General features: G+C 50.8%; 1 protein-coding gene across 1 annotated transcript; it reads left to right on the top strand.

Annotated features, from left to right (window-relative positions):
* Positions 1-1,937: 1,937 nt before the first annotated feature.
* CFAP251 (cilia and flagella associated protein 251) lies at positions 1,938-18,073 on the top strand (the record flags this gene model as incomplete). The annotated part of the gene is made up of 21 exons (XM_080355629.1): positions 1,938-2,060; positions 2,868-3,119; positions 3,272-3,412; positions 3,510-3,619; positions 3,843-3,951; positions 4,360-4,440; positions 4,924-5,001; positions 5,300-5,344; positions 5,679-5,896; positions 6,484-6,669; positions 8,508-8,755; positions 8,849-8,997; positions 9,713-9,886; positions 10,175-10,359; positions 10,875-10,989; positions 11,140-11,303; positions 13,732-13,822; positions 14,033-14,176; positions 15,689-15,917; positions 17,131-17,232; positions 17,907-18,073. The coding sequence occupies 21 exons, from the start codon at positions 1,938-1,940 to the stop codon at positions 18,056-18,058; spliced, it is 3,096 nt and encodes a 1,031-aa protein (XP_080211755.1). The 3' UTR covers positions 18,059-18,073.
* Positions 18,074-18,651: the final 578 nt, after the last annotated feature.

Here is an 18,651-nt window from a genome sequence, read left to right on the forward strand (position 1 = left end):
ATTTTAAATGCACATTGTGTAATATCAGGTTTGGGAGCCCTGTTATGTTTTGTTTTGTTTTCAAAAAGGATTTTCATATTTGTAGGTGCTGCTGCAGTTTCTAAATGTGTGTCTGTCCGCAAGCTGCCCTCATCTGTCCCTATAAAATTGAATGTAGGCATAAGTATATGGATGAATTTGGTATCGATTGGCAGCTGAAATGTCAGAGTATCAAGGGGAGGCCTGGGCTGTGGGTAGTTGGAACGTGTCCGGGTATCCCAGCTGCAGGCTGGCTTTTAACCGAGCTGTAGGTGAATCTGCATCTAGATACTGGTCTGGGAGAAGAAAATCTCATGGCACGCATCCTTGCAGACCTTTGCATTTGTGCCTCCCAGCTTTCTGTACTACTCCTCAAATTAGGCTGGGGCTCAGTCCAGCCCCCTCAGCTGGTTCGTTCCTGCTCACCTGCACCTACAGAGATGGGGCTGAGGGACCAAATCCCTGCTCCCGAGGCCACAAAACTGCCCCTGTTTGAAAGAGCGGGTTGTGCCACAGACCAGGAGTTGAGAGCAGCCGCGTTTCGCAGCCTCTTCAGCTTGAGGAGATAATGTGAGCTGATAACAGAACTTCTCTCCCAGCAGGGTACGAGGCTCTCGCTGGGCAGTAGGAAAAACAAATTAGATTTAGAAATTGTTATTATTTGAGCTTAACAGCGAGGCTGAAGTCAACAGTTGGGAGCGCTTAGAGCTGATTATCTGCGGTGGTTTGGAGAGATTGCTGGGAGCGGGTCCCCTGTGCCAGCGCCACCCTGGCAGAGCTGGGGACAGTGCGGTGACCGGCTGTGGTTAAAGGCTGATTTTTGTCGCTGTCACTCTGCTTGTCCCGCTCAGAGCTGCCAGGGGGGCAGAAGCTGCTTACAACCCGCTGTTGGGGGATCATCCGGTAAAGAGCCCTCATCCCGTTCCCCGGGAAGGGTGAGGGTCCAGTCCCAAAGGTCTCTGGTGGTGCCAGGAGGGGCTTTGTCACCACCACCAGCAGGATTTGGGCTTGAGCAGGGTGAGGGTCTGAACATCCCCCAGAGCCACCAGGCTCCTGCTTTGGGCAGGGGGCCAGCGCCGCCTCTCCCATGGCAGCTGGTGGGGATGAGGGGCTGAGAAGGATCCCCCCTTCTGTCCCCATACAGCCCCCTCTTTCCCCCAGCACTTTCTGGGCTGTTGCAGCCGTTGGCGCAGCCGTTGCCTGGGAACAACAGCCGGATGCAAACAGGAGCGGGACTGGTGTGACGGTGAGTGGCGGGGACGCTGGGGGACCCTCGCGGTAACGGGAGGACGGGACAGTTGGGGGGGCACCGAGGGCTGGAGGGGACTCGGGAACAGCTCTGCGGTGACGCAGTGAGACCTGTGGGGACACGGCTGTCCCCGAGCAGCTGTCCTGCCTCCGGGACCAGAGGGAGGTTTTTCCCGGTGCCCCTTCCCACTCCCGTGAAAGCTTTCTGTGTACAGAGTTTGGTTGTTGGCTAAAATCCAGACCCATGAAGCCAGGGATGAACCAGCTGCTGCCCAGGAGTAGCCCTGCTGCTCATGGGGACAGTGACAAAACCCCATCAGAGGGAAATGTCTGTGCCTGACAAGGTGTGCAGGCAGGTGGGGAGGGAGTAACCGGGGCTGTGCTGGGATTGCTTGAGTGTTACTGGAGCTGAAAAGGGGCTCTAGGACCCATTTCCCAGCTTCACAGGTGCCTTTTCCTCCTGCTGTGCCAAAGTCCAGGTCATTGCGCAGTCAAACCCCAGGGCAGGGGCAGGCAGGAGTATTTCAGAGCATTTGGTCTGGGTGAAGATGTCCCTGCTCATTGTAGGGGGGCTGGACGAGATGACATTTCAAGGTCCCTTCCAACCCAAACTATTCTATGCTTTGGTGATCTCCATGCCCCTGCTCCCTGGCAAGAGAGTGAAGGTGAGGATGGATGAGTCAAGTGAAATTGTACCAGAGAAGACAACTGAGGGAAGACCAGAAGTGAGCAGCAAACCCACGGATACATCTGAGGATGGACAGACAGCTCAGATGGCCGTGCTGCCTGAGCAGGTGAGGGCAGCACCTTGGCGTGTCCTGCCCGACACGGGGTCCATGGACAGGTCCTGGTGGGAGCAGAGACCCCCACTCCAGGATGGAGGGGTCTCCTGGATGTGGTTTCTCCCGAGATGCCCCCGGGGAGGTGCAGCGGGGATCCTGCCAGCGGGGCTCGGCAGATGCAGCATCTCTGTGTAGTCTCAGCCCAGCCATCAATATTTACTGACCATTTGAGCTGCTGGAGAGATACGTGAGCAGGAGGGAACCCGGCCTCATCTCCGTGCTGAACAAAACGTTATCATCTTACCTCCCTCAGAAACAAACATGTCCAAATGAGGTCTTTACCTTGCATGGGAGATTGCTACAGAAAATCAAGTATCCCTGAGGGGGCTGATGTGGGTCCCAAGGACAAAATTAAAGCGCTCAAACCAGTACCAAATGTGTCCAGGGGCTGCTGTAAGCGCTGGTTCTCCAGGACTGTTCAATATAATACATTTATTCACAGGTGGATGAGGGGCTGAGGAAGGTGGTGGTGGGATTTTTATGCTCACTTTCTGTCTGCTCGCCAGGCAGCGCGGTGGGAAGTGCTGGCAACAGGGGCACAGAGGGCAGGACTAGATATGCAGGAAGAGAACAAGTGACTGATGGGGAACTCTTCCCTGGTACAAATCCATAGGCAGTTTTGGAGCAGAGGAGTATCCTGATATTGGAGCCTGCCCTGGAAGCCGTGTAGGTTGGATCTGAGATGTACTGGGTGCATTCCCACCAGCTGTGGACCAGCCCATGAGCCAGCACACACCAAAACCTCTCTCCCTTTCCAAGGACCTCCTCACTGCTGCCAGGGAGAAGGAAGGAACACCAGAGGACGCTGGAGCAGATACACTGCTGAGTCCCCTGTGGCCTCCTCCAGGGCTGAGGATCCCCGTCTCCCTGCCCAGCCCTGGCTATGAGGAACAGGGAGTGCAGCAGTGGAGCGGGGACGACCATGGGCACGATGGCTCTGCCAGCTTGGTGTGGGTGGCCACGCCGGGGATGCTCTTCCAGGAGGACAAGCAAAACAAACTTCACCCCCTTGTGAGTACCAACGGACATGGTGCCACCGTGGTGGTCTGCACAGCACCTGATGCTGCTGCCCAGCTCTCTCCTGTCACCCCAGGGGCATTTTGTGGCTTTTTTTTGTCCTGATCACTAAGAGTCAGGGACTATGGCTCTGCCCCTTCCCGCAGAGCCTGTCCTGGGTGCTGGGCTACAACAGCAGCCTGGCTGTGCACAGCCTGATGGACGGGGAGGACCGGGTGATCCTGTACGTCTCCTCCCACACCGCGGTCATCCACGACGTCCTGGGGAACAGGCAGTACCACCTGCAGGTCTGGCGCACAGCCCCTCGCCTCCCTCCTCCTCAGTGCTTTAAATCATCACCAGGTCCAGCACCTCCGCAGTACTTTGCTACTTCTCTTTCCCCAGGGCCACACCAATGCCATTTCTTGCCTGTGTGTGAGTGAGGACAGGCGCTGGGTTGCAACCGCCGACCGAGGGCCAGATGCTCTGATCATCGTGTGGGACTCCTTCTCTGGGTAAGCTCCTGGGAATCTCCTCTTCAGAAACCTCCTGTGTCCCATAAATCACTCAGGATTGACCCCAGTCTCACCTGAGTGAAATAGGAGAAATGTAGGGTCAGGGTATAGCGACAAAGGAGCCAAAACTGAACCAAGGGCTCCATCATCTTCATATCAACCACACCCATGGGGCACCGCGATGGGGCCAGGGTCCCCCAAACTACGTGACTTTGTTTCATAGGATTCCGGTGCGGACCATCTTTGAGAGTCATCCCGGGGAGGGGGTCAGTGCTATCGCTATTTCCCGGGACGCGAAGTATTTGGCAACAGTTAGTGCTGGTACTGTGCAGGTAAATGTCTCCTCTTCCACAGCTTTGTGGGATGGATCAGTGGAAGTTTTTCTCAATGCAACCAAGGGGACGGGAGAATTTGGATGGGGAGAGCAGAAGAGAGGTGGAGCAGGTTTGTGCCGTGATGGCTTGGTTTTGCTAGGCCATCGGAACATAGACCTGGATTTCATTAAAATGAACATTCTGGTGTTGAGAAAGTGGATCTTAAGTTGGGATCAAAAGCTTCTGATTCTGACACACTTTCACTGATGTGATTTCTAGCATTATTTCCTGAAATGAAGCTCTCTGCTGTCAGGCTATGCTGGGTTTATCCTGCTCCTTCCTGCAGCTGTAAGGAATGGGGTTCACCTGGCCTCTCCAGGATCCCGGAAAGCCACAAATGTCCCTTGGTTTTCCCTTCTCTGCCAGAGAGTCTGTGTTTGGAAGTGGACTTTGCCCACAGAGAAACCCCTGTGCAGCACAGAGCTGAGCCCTGAGTTTGGGTATCAGGTGAGTGACGACAGATGAGGGACGCAGAGGAACGTGACTGGGCAGCCCTGTCCTCACCTGGTCCTCCCTGACACCCCCGTGTCCCCATCCAGTCCGGGGCTGCTGGTGAATGCTGGAGGAGATGTGAGGCAGGATCTTGCCCCATCCCTTTTGCACCCCAATGCAGTGAAGCATCTCGGGGCTGTTACTGATGCTCCTCTGCTGCCACCAGCTGTGGGATGCAGAGGGACCATGGTGGGATCTCCCCCACCCAGCCCTGGACCGGCCAAGTCTCATGGCAGGAAAGCTCTTGGATCTCCTGGTTTGTCCCCACTCAGAGGAGAGAGAACATCTCTTATCTTTCACACGGAATTTGGTCTCTGTTTTCAGTTCAGTGCAGGTTGTGAAGTGGGTTTGGGATAAAATCAGATGTTTTGAATGAAAGAATAAGCAGAAAGCATTGCTGAGCTTGGCATTAATGCAATTCTCACCTTTTAATTTCAGGATTTCATGATTTTTAACCCTCAAAATCCCCATGAGTTTGTCAGCAATAGCAAAACCCAGGTGATATTTTACCTATGGGTAAGTAGGGTCATGGGAAGTTGTTCTGGTGCCAGACATGCTCCCAGAGGGTGGGGAGGCAGCTCGGGGGCTGCACACCAGCGAGGCAGCGTGCTGGTTATCAGCTTTTGGGAGAGGAGCTGATGCAGGGAGGGTGTTTTGTGCTCCCTGGGGAGTCTCGGGGTCTTTCTGCCCCAGGAACCCTGCTTAGGTCACCATGGAACGGGGCCAGTGCCCGGGTGATGGGGAGGGGACGTGCTGGCACCGCAGAGCACGGCTCCAAAGTGCTCGTCCTGGATGTTTTCTCCTCTTTCCCCAGGACGATGCCGGGTTGCAGTACAGCGCGCCGCTCCTCAACAGTGAGGTGAGCAAGGGGGGGACCACAGAATGTCACCCTCGTGGCTTTGACTTTCCTCCTGGCAGCAGCACTGTCCCTTCCCGTCCCCTGAAGCAAAACCAGTGGCTGTGTCCCCAGCCTGTCTCCTGAAGGGACAAGCCAGGATTGCCTGAGCTGAGCTCAAGAGGGGCTCTCTACCCCAGAGATGCCCCACTGCATCTTCTCCTGGGGCCCTTGCCTCTGATGGTCCTGCCATGGGACACAGAGGGAATGTCACATGGAGGGACCAAGCGGGAACGTCCCTGCTTGAGGCAGAGCCAACGTGCAGGACAAACCCGCGGTGTCGCTGCTCTCTCTGCAGACCTTTGGCACCGTGGTGGGACACTTCAGCCAGTCGGCTTTTCATTTTAACAACTCGCAAGCTCTGACGGGCACCTCAGCGGGGAAGCTGGCGGTGTGGGACGCGGCTGATCCCTACAGCCCCTCCAGGGAACCGCAGGCCAAGCCGCACAGCAGGAAGGCCACCAAACTGGTGCCTCTGCAGAAGGACAGTCTTACCGTGCTCACTGTGTTTGAGAGGTAACAGGACAGCTGCTTTCAGTAGCCATAAGCACAGTCCTTAGACACTTCAGCCTCAGAGCTGATGTTGATGAACCACAGCCAGGTGATGCAGTTTTAAGTCACTTGGCAGTGTGCAAGGACCAGGCAAATTCAGGCAGGAAAGTGCTGCTGATTTATGAGATGTTGCTCTGGTGGTTTTTAGCAATAACTTTGGCTGAGAAAAGGAAAAAGAAAGGTTGGAAACTCCTGGCAATGTGATCCCAGCTCTGCCGAGGTAGCTCAGACGTGGGGTTGTCTGTGGTCAAGGAGCGTGCCCAAGTCTTGCTCAGGCTCCTGGCCTTTACCGGCAGAGGGAGCAGACAGCCACCGAATGCCTTGACAGCCTTGGGGACAGGGCAGGGGACACCGCAGGTCACAGCAGAGCCCGGTGGTTTCTGCACAGCCCTGGACCTTCCGCCTGCACATCTGTACGAGGCTCTTCCCATGCACTTGTGTAGAGAATGGGCAGAAGGGGAAGAGATTTGCTTCTGCCCAAGGATAACACCCAATAAGGATTTGGAAGTTCTCCCTCAGTGTGTGGATTAAAAGCTTTTCCTTCCTTGCAGCTGTATAGTAACAGGTGATGTGAAAGGTCGGGTTAAATTCTACGACGGGCAGCTGCAGGTCCTCACCTGCTACCGCCACATCAAAGTGGGTCCCATTCGGTCCATCTCGTTCTCCAACACCCCTCCTGGCGCCTCCCCAGCCTGCTCCACCTCCTGCACCACCAGCAGCCAGCCCTTTGTCACCAGGTGAGCTCCTGTTATAAACCCAGGTCAGCTCCTGTTATAAACCCAGGTCTTCTGCGTCCGTCCTGCAGCTCGGAAGCTGGGGAGATGGTCAGCTGAAAGCTGCCTCGTGGGCTCCTGCTGTGGCTGGAGCAGATTTCAACCCTGTACCCAGGTTTCTGGGCAGGATAGAGCGGGAACGTGCCCCTTTGTGCCCCTTCTCCGCAGACATTCACTTTGGGTATTTACACCCCCTGCCCACCACGACAAGCAGGGGGTGTCTCCTGGGTGGCCCCTCTCTGCCCGCAGCTCCCAGGCACCTCCCAGTGGCTGCCAAAACCCAGGTGGGCTCCAGCACATCTTCAATTCTGAGCTTGATATGATGCTACAGCACAGGTGAGAGAAGTGTTAACACAGGCACGGAGATGATCACTGGTCCTGGGGTGTGCAGCTCCTCTGTCACGTACCCGGCACACCAGGCAGTGCTAATGCTGAGCTTCCAGCTCCTGCTGGGCCCCTTAATCCCCCTTTAAGCCCCTCCTGTGGGTGGCTATTTCCAGTTAGACTTTATCACGGCTGGGCAAGCTAATCAGGGCAGTGGTGGTGCAGAGACACCAGTGCAGAGACTGTCCCGGCAGCGGTGGCACCGGTGCTGGGTTCCACCACATACACTCGGGAGCGTGGGACAGCCCCAGCCTGGTCACCGGCCTCCCTCTGCGTGACATAGCTGTGTCTGAGGATTTATAGAAAGTCTGTAGGCCATATGAAGCTGTTCTGTGGCTTGATCCAGCCTGCAAACCGTATGCCTGTCACTCCTGTTAAGGCTCTCCTGGCAACGTCTGTCCTTAGCCGCGCATGTTTTCCACAGAGCCATATGGGACAGATTCCTCTCCAGCCCAGAGCAGCGCCCTGGGGAAGGGTTTGGTTTTCCTTGTTGGCCTCTGTTGTCCCATCCCTCTTCCCAAGTCAATGCTGCAGCTCCTGCCTGCTCTGGGCAGCACAAAAGACAGAAAACCAAAGGTGGAGCCTCGAGCCCGTTCGTCTCGCCAGGCTGGTGGGATCAGGTATGGCTGAAGAGCCCCACTAAGGCTCTGCTGTCCTCCGCTGCTGAGATGAGAGGTGCAGCATCCTTCGGTGCCCAGGCAAGATGTGCATAACCTGATGGCTGTCACGGGCCAGTTCGCAAAGAGGCAGCAGTGTTCCCCTGTGATTCATCTCTTGGTGCAGCTCTCAGAGCTCTGTGGTCCTCCCTCAACCCTCTCTCAAGCCCTCCAAGCTCTCAGATCTCAGGCAGACAAACGACTACATATATGTGTTCTCTAACGTGCATAATGATTCAGACATCTGCTTTCCACATCACCAGTTCTGCAGCAGGACCCTCTTCACTGTGTTACGGTGGCCGCGGCTGAGTGAGCAGACAGGCGGCTGCTCTGTCTGCGGCGGGTCTGAAACTGTCCTCTGACCTTGTCCGTGGCAGCGCGGTCAACACGGAGCCACTGGAAATGGTGGCACGGAGATGTGTGAAAGGACCATTCAGAGTATCATCAATTGCTCATTTGTCCATCTCACACACCAGTGACTTGCAAACAGCAAAAGCCACCCAGATGTCATTCATCTTCTGGCTTGCCTACCCAAGTAGAAAATGGAATCGGCTCCAGTGTCCTCCCACAGAGATTTCCCAGGTCATGAATACAAAGTGCCATCTGCCTTCCAGGTCAAGAAGTGTTTGCATATTGCATATCGCAAAATATAAGGGATCACTCAACTAAGTTGCCAAAAAGAGACTAATGTGTAATATAGCTTGGAGGGACATGAGCCAGCTAGTCTGATTCATCAAATTCTGTTTCTCTCACGCTAAACAGGAACTTTATCCTTTCAACCTCTGATGCAACCGTGCTTCATGTTGCAACAGACACGACAAACTTTGAAAAAGTCATGGACGAGGCGAAGCAAGCTGTGAATGCCATCGCATGTCACCCCTGGCAGGCGCTCCTCGCTGTGGGGAGTCGCTGTGGGCTGCTGAGGGTGTGGGATTACCAGCAGACCAAGTACCTGGTTAGCAGGGTGTTCGCTGAGGCCGGTATCCAGTGCTTGTGCTACGACCCCGAAGGTACCTTGGCCCCATGACCTTCCTCACGTGCCAAGCACCGGGCTTCCTGGGAGGAGCGATTGTGTCATGAGAGTTTTCTGGCATGCTTTTCAGGTTATTATCTGGCCGCTGGTTTTACTGATGGAAGCGTTCACATCCTCGATGCCATTTCCCTTCAGTCCAGCTGCAAAGAGTTCAAGTTCTCACATGGTCCTGTGACTCATATCAGCTTCTCTCATGATTCCCAGTACCTTGCAACTGCTGTAAGCTTGTTTTTTTCCTCTCAGTGATTTATGTGTGCAGCCTGTGGTGCAGCTTTCGGTGGGACTGAGAAGTGCTGGTCATCCTGCGAGGTACAGCAGAGCGAGCGGTGTGAGGGCTGTCCCTCCCCGGGGGCTTTGTCACTCTGAAATGCTTTTCCTGGCTTGAAGAGTCACTCTGTAAAAACATCACCAGTCACAGCCGCCCCACAGACCTGCTGCTGGCAGTATCCCATTGCTAATTTTAGTGAGAAGCCTCAGCTCTGCATCCATCTGCAGAGAGGGCTGGAGCAGGGATTTCCCCCTGGCTGGTGCAGGGCGCGGGGGCTGCTCCCTTTGCCCAGCACAGAAGTGTTGAGGCAGCGTTGAAGCAGTTTGGCACAGAGGTGCAGAGAAGAATACTGTCCCTTCACACACGGATGCCAGGGCACAGCAGTGGGAAGCATCTTCCTTGTGATTTCTGGGGAGTCAGTGAACTTGGTTTACATGAGAGCCCGGTGGGCAATGCCCTGCAGCCAGGCTGAGCACCGCCGCGGTGCTGCCCAAATCTGTCTGACCCGGTGCTTCACCCTGGCTGGGACTCTACCCCTCATGCTGGGACTCACAAAGCTGAAAGGGCCGAGCTGAGCCTGGAGGAGACATGCAGAGCTGGCTGCTGCTGGACAGGGGGACGCGTGCATGGGATTGTGGCTCATTCATGGTTGTACTTTTGTTCCAGGATGAGAAATACGCAGTGACTGTTTACAAGAGAGTCCTGCAAAATGGGAGCAGGTGCTGGGAACACCTTGCAGGGATGCACTCCCATTACAAACCCATCCGGAGCATCCTCTTTGGGGTCCAGTTAGACAGCCACGAGCCCAGGCTCCTGAGCCTCGGGGAGGACCGGCAGCTGGTGAGTCTGTGAAAGTCTGAAGGGCAGCAAAGCTTTGTGGTTAAAGTGGGAGGCTGGACAGGAGCATTAAGGGAGACTCAGTGTTTGGTTCTGCAGCTCCTAACCTCTCCCCTCCAGGGCCATCGCAGGGAATTGCTCCTCAGCTTTGTCTCAGGGCAGATCTGCCCAGGGATCAGGGCTGAGACTCAGTTACTGGCCTGGCTGCACAGGAGATGCTGGATCCAGTTAACCCACAGGGCTCGGGGCAGACCACAGGGGAGTTTCTGTGTTTCCATGTCTTCCCTCCAGGTTGAATATGACCTGAACAGCAGCAGCAAGGACCACCTGGTAGTCTTGCACAGGGACCGGCTAGAGCAGTTTGCTGTGCCCCTGTGCTTGGCCTGGTACCCACAGCTCAGCACCGAGTCCTTTATCCTCACTGCCAACAACCACTACAAAATGAAGCTCTATAACACAACAACCAAAATGTGCAGGTAGAGGAGAGATTCTGTCCTACCACTGCCCGGGAGCCCCATCCTGACTGTGTTCTCCTCTGTCCGTGCTACTCCCACCCATGAGCATGTGTTTGCCCACCTGTGATGCAGATCTTGGGTTGACTGTAGAGCCCCCAGGTTGCTCCATCCTTGTGTCCACTCTGCTGTTCACTAATGTGTCATCTAGTAAGGCTGTGGCTGCAGGTGGGTCTTGGTCTGCCTGGTACGTTGGACTTGAGACTCAGCAGTTGGATACCAGATGAAGAGGCAGGAGCCCACATGAGCAAAGCACAGGGACCAAATGATCTCTGAGCATTAAATTCCTCTCTTAGCCCCAGTGTGGTCTCTTCTACCCAGGGACCCCATCCTGTTCTGTCCTCTCTCTCTCCAGTGATATAAAGCCTTTGCACCCACCACACCTCCCCATCTCTACCCATCCTCATGCACAGTAACCTTTCAAAGAAGCAAACTGTTTTGTGAGCCCTAGAATGGATTAAACTGTTGTTTGCCTTTAGAAAGACCCTTTTGGGACCAACCTATGGCTCCCCATTAGAGAAGATACAAATCCTCCCAACAACAAACACTATGGATCCCCAGAAATGCTATCTGGCGTACATTACAAAAGACAAGGTATGGAGCTCCACCTGCCCCAGTTGTACAAGAACCTCCACTTGTAGAGGTGGTGGTCCCTGGGGGAATTTCACTGCAGATAAAACCATGCATAGGCTGGTCCTGCCTGAAAGCTGAACCCAGCCCTCCAGGCTCCCTCTTTCCTTACAGGTGGGCTTGCAGATCTTGCCTGTCGATGGCAACCCCCACAAGTTCTCAGCTTTCCTTTGCCACCCGGATGGCGTCTCTGACCTTGCTACCTCCTTCGATGGACACTACATCTTTACAGCGGGAGGGAACGACTGCACTGTTATGAAATGGGAGGTCAACCTAAAGTGAGTACCGCAGGAAGGAGAAAGGGGTCTTGTTACAGTTTTCCACAGCTGCTTGGCCAACGCAGCTGAAGCAAATGTTCCCCAGCATTTACACTGAGAATGGGGCTTTTGTCCTAAAAGGTCTTTGTTTGTGTCCAGAGGAGTTAAAGCCAGGTCTCACAGATATTTCTGTGCTTATCCCAGTGTATATGGTGCTGCTGCATCAATGGGGTAACACAGGATGATGCTGCACAGGGCGCGTTTCTTTGCAGGGTTCTCTTGGACATGGATAATTTTGGAGCTTTGCTCCCCTCCACATGATTTAACCATGTAGTTCACTGAGGGGATTAAATTAGTAGAACTCACAGGTGCTGGCCATAGAACCTATAAACACTCTGGTTTGGGAAAAAGTACCCAAATGGTAAGAAGATGAGTGGAGGGTTTTCTGGCCCTTATGAGGTCCTGGCTGGTGTGATGGAGGGGTTTCAGGGGACCAGAGGAGCAGCACTGGCTGCAGGAGGTGCATACGGGGCTGCTGCTGATACAGAAGTGTCTGCTTTCCAAATGGGACAGGCCAGCCTTGGCCAGGAAATCCCCCCTGCATTTGAAGACTGGATTTAGGACAAGCCACCTTAATCCTATAAAGCTTTGCTTACAGGAATAAATGGACTGCACTAAATGGGGTGGCTGGAGGAGCAAAGGCTGCTTTTGCAAACGAGGATTTCTAGGCTCTGGCCCAGAGCGTCAGTGATAAACCCTGCCAGGTTCTTTCCGCCTTTCTCTGGAAGCGGGCGATTTCCTCCTGCCAGCTCCCCGGGGCAGCGGTGCCAGACGCGTGCTCCACATCAGGCGGGTAACGCGGCAAAGGCAGGATTTATATTTCCATTTCTTTGCATGCCAAGGAGCGAAGTCACTCATTGCCGTGCATGCACAGGGCAGAGGGCTCTCCTGTCGTGAGCGTGGCTGCAGATGCCCTGCAGACGCGCGTGTCTGTGGGAATGGAGCAGGCGGCTGCAAATGAGCTGAAAACTGCAGGGCTGGCCTGGAGCAACTTCACACTTCGACTGGAAAGGGAGCTTAGCCCATGTTGGAACTAGAAAAGATGGATAGCTTGGCATAGTCTCTGTTGGTCTGTGGCTGGATTTTGTTTTTATCCTGTGTGTCACCTTACTGTCTGGCACAGAAAGTGTCTCTTGGTTTCTGGCTCATCTTTAGTCCTTGCTCCTGTTCTTGCTCCTATTAATTTGAAGCGCACTGAACCTGTGAACACCATTGCCCCTCACGTTCCTAGGACAAAGTCTTTGTGGTTAAGACACGTGCTGGTCCTGCCTAAAACATTTCTTGCACATACTGTTTGCTCAGAATAAACCCAAAGGGGGCTGAGCCAGCTCACCTTCATGTGCCAGAACAAAGGAAACCTGGGTGGGAAAGCAATGGGTTTATTTATTTTCTTTTCCACTTTGTGTGGCTTAAGCAGTCGGGGGTCAGAATAAGCGACATTTTAAGGAAGGCAATAAAATATAAATGATCCTTCTTTATAATGGTTGGCCAGGGTCCAGGCAACATTGAATTTCTGTGTAATTTGTTTTCAGAGCGGAGCCCTTGATGAGCTAATTATCATTTTATTGCTGCTTCTGGCATCTTGTGCATCTCCGCTGTGTTTAATACCCAAATAACTTAATTATGAAAAAAGCATGAAGCTTGCAAAAAAACCCCAGTGGAAGCAGCACTACAGAGGTGTACGTGGAAGCTGCAGCCCTGCTGCCGGGCGCGGGGTATTATGTGGCAACGCTATGCCACGATTGCGCTACCAGGCTTGGTTTCCTTTTTCATCTGCACAAGCCAAATGGATTCTTTTGGCTCCAACTGCCTATGAAATGGAAACAAAGAGGTGGCACTGAGATGCTTTCAGTTTAATGTAGATTGCACCTGCGACAGTCACCAGCTACAGCAGAGGAGGAAGCGTAATGGATTGCGCTGAGTTATTGGGGAAGAATGTATGAGATCAAGGAACAGGGAGCTTGGCTTTGTGTGGTTTATTGCAAACACCAAGCCCAAGCCCTCTCTGCATGTTCAAAATGCTGATCTAGCTAATTCATCTCCCTCAATGTCTCTATAACGAAGCAGAAAAGCTAAATGCCAGACACCAAGCTCAAGTCCTGGCTCCCAGCCCTGTGCTCATTCCACTAAACAAGAGGACCATTCAGTAATAATTAATTCCCACATTGTGCTATTGTATGTAAAACCTGGGTATGAAATACACAGTAGAAATGCAGGCTGATGATAAAATAGTACATGGTTCAAGGTGATGCTTTTATTTCCTGAATTCTGAGGCCAGGGGATTTTATTTATTTATTGAAAGTGTCTGTAGGCAATGACTAGAAAGGGAAGTGTAAAATCTCTCCTCACATGAACCCTTCCTGTACCTTCTTTTCGCTGCTTCTGCCAGTGCCTTGGATGCTGCTGCTTCCCTGGGCGGAGAGAACTTGATCCCATTCTACAACCTACTGGATGGTGGCAGAGGCGGCGAATTCTTCAGGGTAATTATGCTCACCGTAAACGCTGACTGGCAACATCTGGTTGGAGTTTCAGATTCATTTATACAGGCCTGACATTTCTTTATCTTTTGTCCATCTCACCGTTAACAGCAAAACTCATTGATATGCCTGTTAGTAAATCTTAAAAGGAGCTTTATTTTCTGTGCCTGTTGGTATCTGAACTTTAAAGTATCTTGTTTGAATCCCTTACAGGAACTGGAAGATTATTTTTACTATGTGCAGCTGCGTGGCCATGGCATTGATTCGCTGGAGACCAGACAGGTGTCAACGCATATTCCCCTGGAGGAAATTCCTTCCATAATGAGAGCAATGGGATTTTATCCATCAGAGGAAAAGGTTGGTCAGTTGCTTTTATTATCGTTATTAAAAAAAATAACAAAAACAAAGAGGGAGGATGATTATGTTTACCAAGTGTCCCGATGGCCAGATTACGACTGGTGTTACGCTGGGTGGCTCCAAACTATATTTACTGGCTTTGAATGAGTTTAACCTGGTCTGCACCAATATAGTAGTGGTCAGAATCTGGCAGCAAGTTCCTCAAAAAGTCATGATTTCTCTCTGGAGAGCTGGGAAACGACCAGGCAGGCTAAACAAACCTGGAGGCTGATGGTTCGGAAGTGTTCAACAAAAGATGACCAAATCAAAATGGAAACAGCGTTTCAGGCATGGAAACAGAAGTGCTAAGGTGCTGTGAAACCAGGCAACCTACAATCTGCTTCTCGGAGCAGGCAGGGCAGTATTAAAAATACAGAAAGAAAGTTCCTCTCACTCTGGAGTGTTTTAATAAAGGAAAAGCAGGAAGGAGAAAAGGCAGCTTGGGCTGACAAGCAAAGCTATTGGGAATTGACATTTTTCTTTTGTAGTTCAGTGGGGCTGATATAAAACCTAATGCCAGATCAGCCAGAGCTGAGTGAAAATGACTGTTCTTGCCTGGTGTGACATGCGCTACAGGAAAAATCTACAGCTGAGATTTCCCTCTTCCCTGGGCTTCATTCAGTGGAAAAACTTGTGACACGAGGACAAAGGCCCAAGGCTGAATGCAAAGAACTCCCCAGGGAGATCTTGCATCAGCTTCCCTTCCCGGAGAGTCGCAGCCTCGGTACGTGTTGGCACGGGGAATTCTCCCAGCGTTTCTCTGCTGCTCGTGCATCTGCAGCGGGGCTGCTGCTTGGAGCATGAGTTCAATGAAGGTGCCGAGTAGATCCTGCCTGTTGGACACTCATCTGCACAGCTGCCAGCAGGGCTGACTCACAGCTCTGGACTTCAGGAAAACCACTAGTATCCGGCATGGCCAGTGCTTGCCCGTTTGCTTGAGAGAGGAGCGATCCAGCTGTGCGGGATGTTGGTCTGTCCGAGCAAATTTCAGATTTGGCTTTGGCAGAGGCAGAACTGTACCAGACATAGGTCGGACTGGGATGAGGGGAAAGACTGTGCATGTGGATACACTGTGTGCAGCATGGTTATGTCGGGACTTTCGTACGTGTACTTTTGTAATGGGGTGGTATGTTTGTGGTTTGCCTGCCCACTGTCCCCAGAGTGGAGACACAGCTGTGGCAAAGCCACCGGTAACAGCTGCAAAGTCCCCAAGTGCCTGTCATAATACAGGAAATCCAAAATTACTACATCTGTTACCCCCATCTTTACCTAATATTGTCACAACAAGTGCGTAACCGTTAGCCGTGTCCATCCTCAGCTGCTGAGCGCTGGCTCGTTACTGAGATATGGTCACAACACCTGTGGTACCAACATGTGCACAATTACGGTACATTCACAGTCATGAGATTGGAAACCGGGTAGATGCTCTTCAAAAAGAAAACACGTAACGATCTGTCTCACCTTCACCTTTAGATTGAAGAAATGATAAATGAAGTAAAATTCAGCGAGTATGTGGATACGGGAGAACAAGTGACAAAAATCAGTTTAGGGGATTTTATCAAACTTTATATAAATCATCGACCTGCGTTTGGCTTGTCAATGAAACAAATACAACGAGCGTTTCAGGTTCTTGGTTATGATAATGAGAATGGAGACAAAGTTATTGACAGAGGAGTCTTACTGTCACTGCTTCTGTGCACAGGTGAGTTATTTCTTTTCTAATATTAGCTTTATGCTTGCTAGTTCTGCCTTCAATTTCAGAACGTATTCACTGCAGCAAAAAATTAATCTGGAACTATAGCTTGGTAACCAGGGCAGGTGTGTGGAGCCACCTGTCTTAAAATTTTAAATTGAATAATCACATCTAACGTCTCAGCTGCACTCCTTTTACTGCTCTGGGAATCTCTGCTGGCCTGAACTATCTTTTCTGTGAAATGATGAGTATGGATCTTGGCAAATTGTATCCTTCTTCCAGTATACTCTTATTGAAGTCATTGTTCTCTCTTCCAGTCACACAGTCTCCAGAAAAGTAGTGTTAAAAATGAAAAAGAGGAGAACAAGAAAGAAGGGATGAAATTGGTCAGTCCTGGACTGAATCTGTGTGGGAAAGACTGAAAAGAAGGGGGGATTTAGCTTAGGTGAATTAGAGGGAACTCTGTAAAGACATATATAAATACAGTTATGGCTAATGCCACAGAGAGGTAAATAATAAAATTCTATTGTCTCGCTCCTATTGTAAAAGTAAAGAGTGTTTAGTACAGCTGAGCATTAAAACAGGTAAAGCAAAATGCTGTTTACCTCCTGGTAAACGCTGGTGAAACTCCTTGCCACAAAGATCCTTGGAAACCAAGGATTCAAGCAGCGTGAGAAAGGTTAGTTATTTAGACGGATGGTGTGAACATCCATAAATAGATACATTAGATAGAACACTTTCATAACAGATCTATAACCTTATGCTTCAGGGCATGAGCCAAACACGAACTGGGAACAAGTGCTATGGTTATTCCAGGATACAAGATCGGGACTTTCCTGCACCTTCCTCTTCCCCCTCTGTGTGGGAACAGCCATGGACATGGGGTGACGTGGACTGTGGTCTGTTGTGTGCTGGGAATTCTTCAGTGAGAGTAGAAACTCAAGCCCCTGCAAGTGCAATGTAGCATAAAGAGATGTCTGTGTGAGAACTTCACCCCTTAATAAATATTTTTGCCCAAAATGCAAGAAAATTTTCATTAGAATCAACATTTTCCTGTGTTGGGATCATGTGTTTCAATTGGCGAAGTGTATCTATCTCAGAGAAGCTGAACTATCTTTCTAACTGTCCTGTTTTGTTTGTACACTGTTCTTTGAGTTGCCTTCTAGTTTTCGTGCTAATGACACCGTAACCCAAAAGGCTGATTTTGCTTTGTTGTGCACAGGAGAACATATGACAGAGGATGAGCTGGCACAGTGTCTGATCACCCTGCTGGGCAACCGTCCTGGAGGAGGAGGATCTGAGCCAGACACCCCCGATCTCGCAGGTACAGCTTCAGCATTCCACGCAGCACAGAAGCAGGATCGCTTCAGTTCCCAAACAGGATAGTTTAAATTGCAAACATATTACTCTGTTAAGTCAAGAGCTGTCAAAAATGCTGAGACAGGACTGCAAAACTAGTCATAGAGCTACAGATGTACCTTCATCCATGCAGCAATTGCACGGGTGTATCTGAAAATAAATGGACAATGAAATATAATTGGAACTTGACACCACAGTCCACAGACAAAAAGGAATCCTACAACATGTAAATGACAGCGTTGATTCCATCTAGACAGCAATGCCCATTGTCAGGGAGCTGCTAGTAACTACTCTGTCTACAATTTGCATCACAGTCTACACCGGTCTAGAACAGCAAATTACAGCACTGATTTTGGCCAAGTGGTGCTGCCCATTGTGACTGGAACTGCTGGGAAGCACCACATTTTTGGACAATCCATGTCCCCGTCCACAGCAGTCAAGAACAGCACCTGGTTAGCGCTGTTGGCAATGGGCTGCAACACAAATGCAACAAGTATTAAGTAAACAAATAACTTTTCGTTATTACTTCATTCATCTTTAAAAGCATTCCATCCACTTACTGCTGCTTATAAACCTGACTGGTCTGGAACGCCATTTTTACATTGCTAGTGTGTGTTTTATGTTGTTACTGTTCTCCAGGTGCACCTGCTTTGATTGAAGAAGAAATTCCAGCAGAAATCACAGCAGAGATATTCACTGCTGACATTCTTGGCTTACCTATTCCTGAACCAGAAAGAAAAAGAACAGAACAAAAAGATGGATCTTTGATCTATGAAGACTCAGAATCATAGCTGCCACAAAGTTTTCTACTTATTCCTACTTTCTGGGCTCCTCTCTTCAAATATCTTCCAAAAAATTATTTTGTGTTTATTAAAAAGCTCAGCTCACACAGTTTTGTATTAATTGATCTCTAGAAAAAGCTCCCAGTTTAGCACATGGTACAAACCTATGGGATCAAGCCTGTGCAGAGAAACACTGGGGTGGCTGTAAAAAGTGAAGCAGTAGTTCCTAGAATTCATTTCAGGTGGGTTTATGCCAAATGCAGTCTACTTTTATTAAGATGGTATTTATTTGTGAAACTTGACAACAAAATAGCAATGTAAACATATTGAGTAAATAAATTTATGAATGTAGTGTACAAAATGCTTGGACAAGTTAGAATGGATTTGTAATTATAAATCCAATGGACCACAATAAAGAAAGGAATGCTATAATATACATTAAAACCAGGTTTCCATTTTGGCCTTTAAACTTTTATTCTCTGACAGCAGTAGTTCCAATTAGCAGTGTAATACCAGTGGGACGGCATCTCGCTGTGTTTGTATAAACAGCGTAATGAGGCTGATATAAGTTGCCGTAGAAAGATCAGTGAAGTGCTGTTGAA

This window comes from Nesoenas mayeri (genome assembly GCF_963082525.1).
Source record: "Nesoenas mayeri genome assembly, chromosome: 17".
In the NCBI taxonomy this organism is placed as follows: domain Eukaryota; kingdom Metazoa; phylum Chordata; class Aves; order Columbiformes; family Columbidae; genus Nesoenas; species Nesoenas mayeri.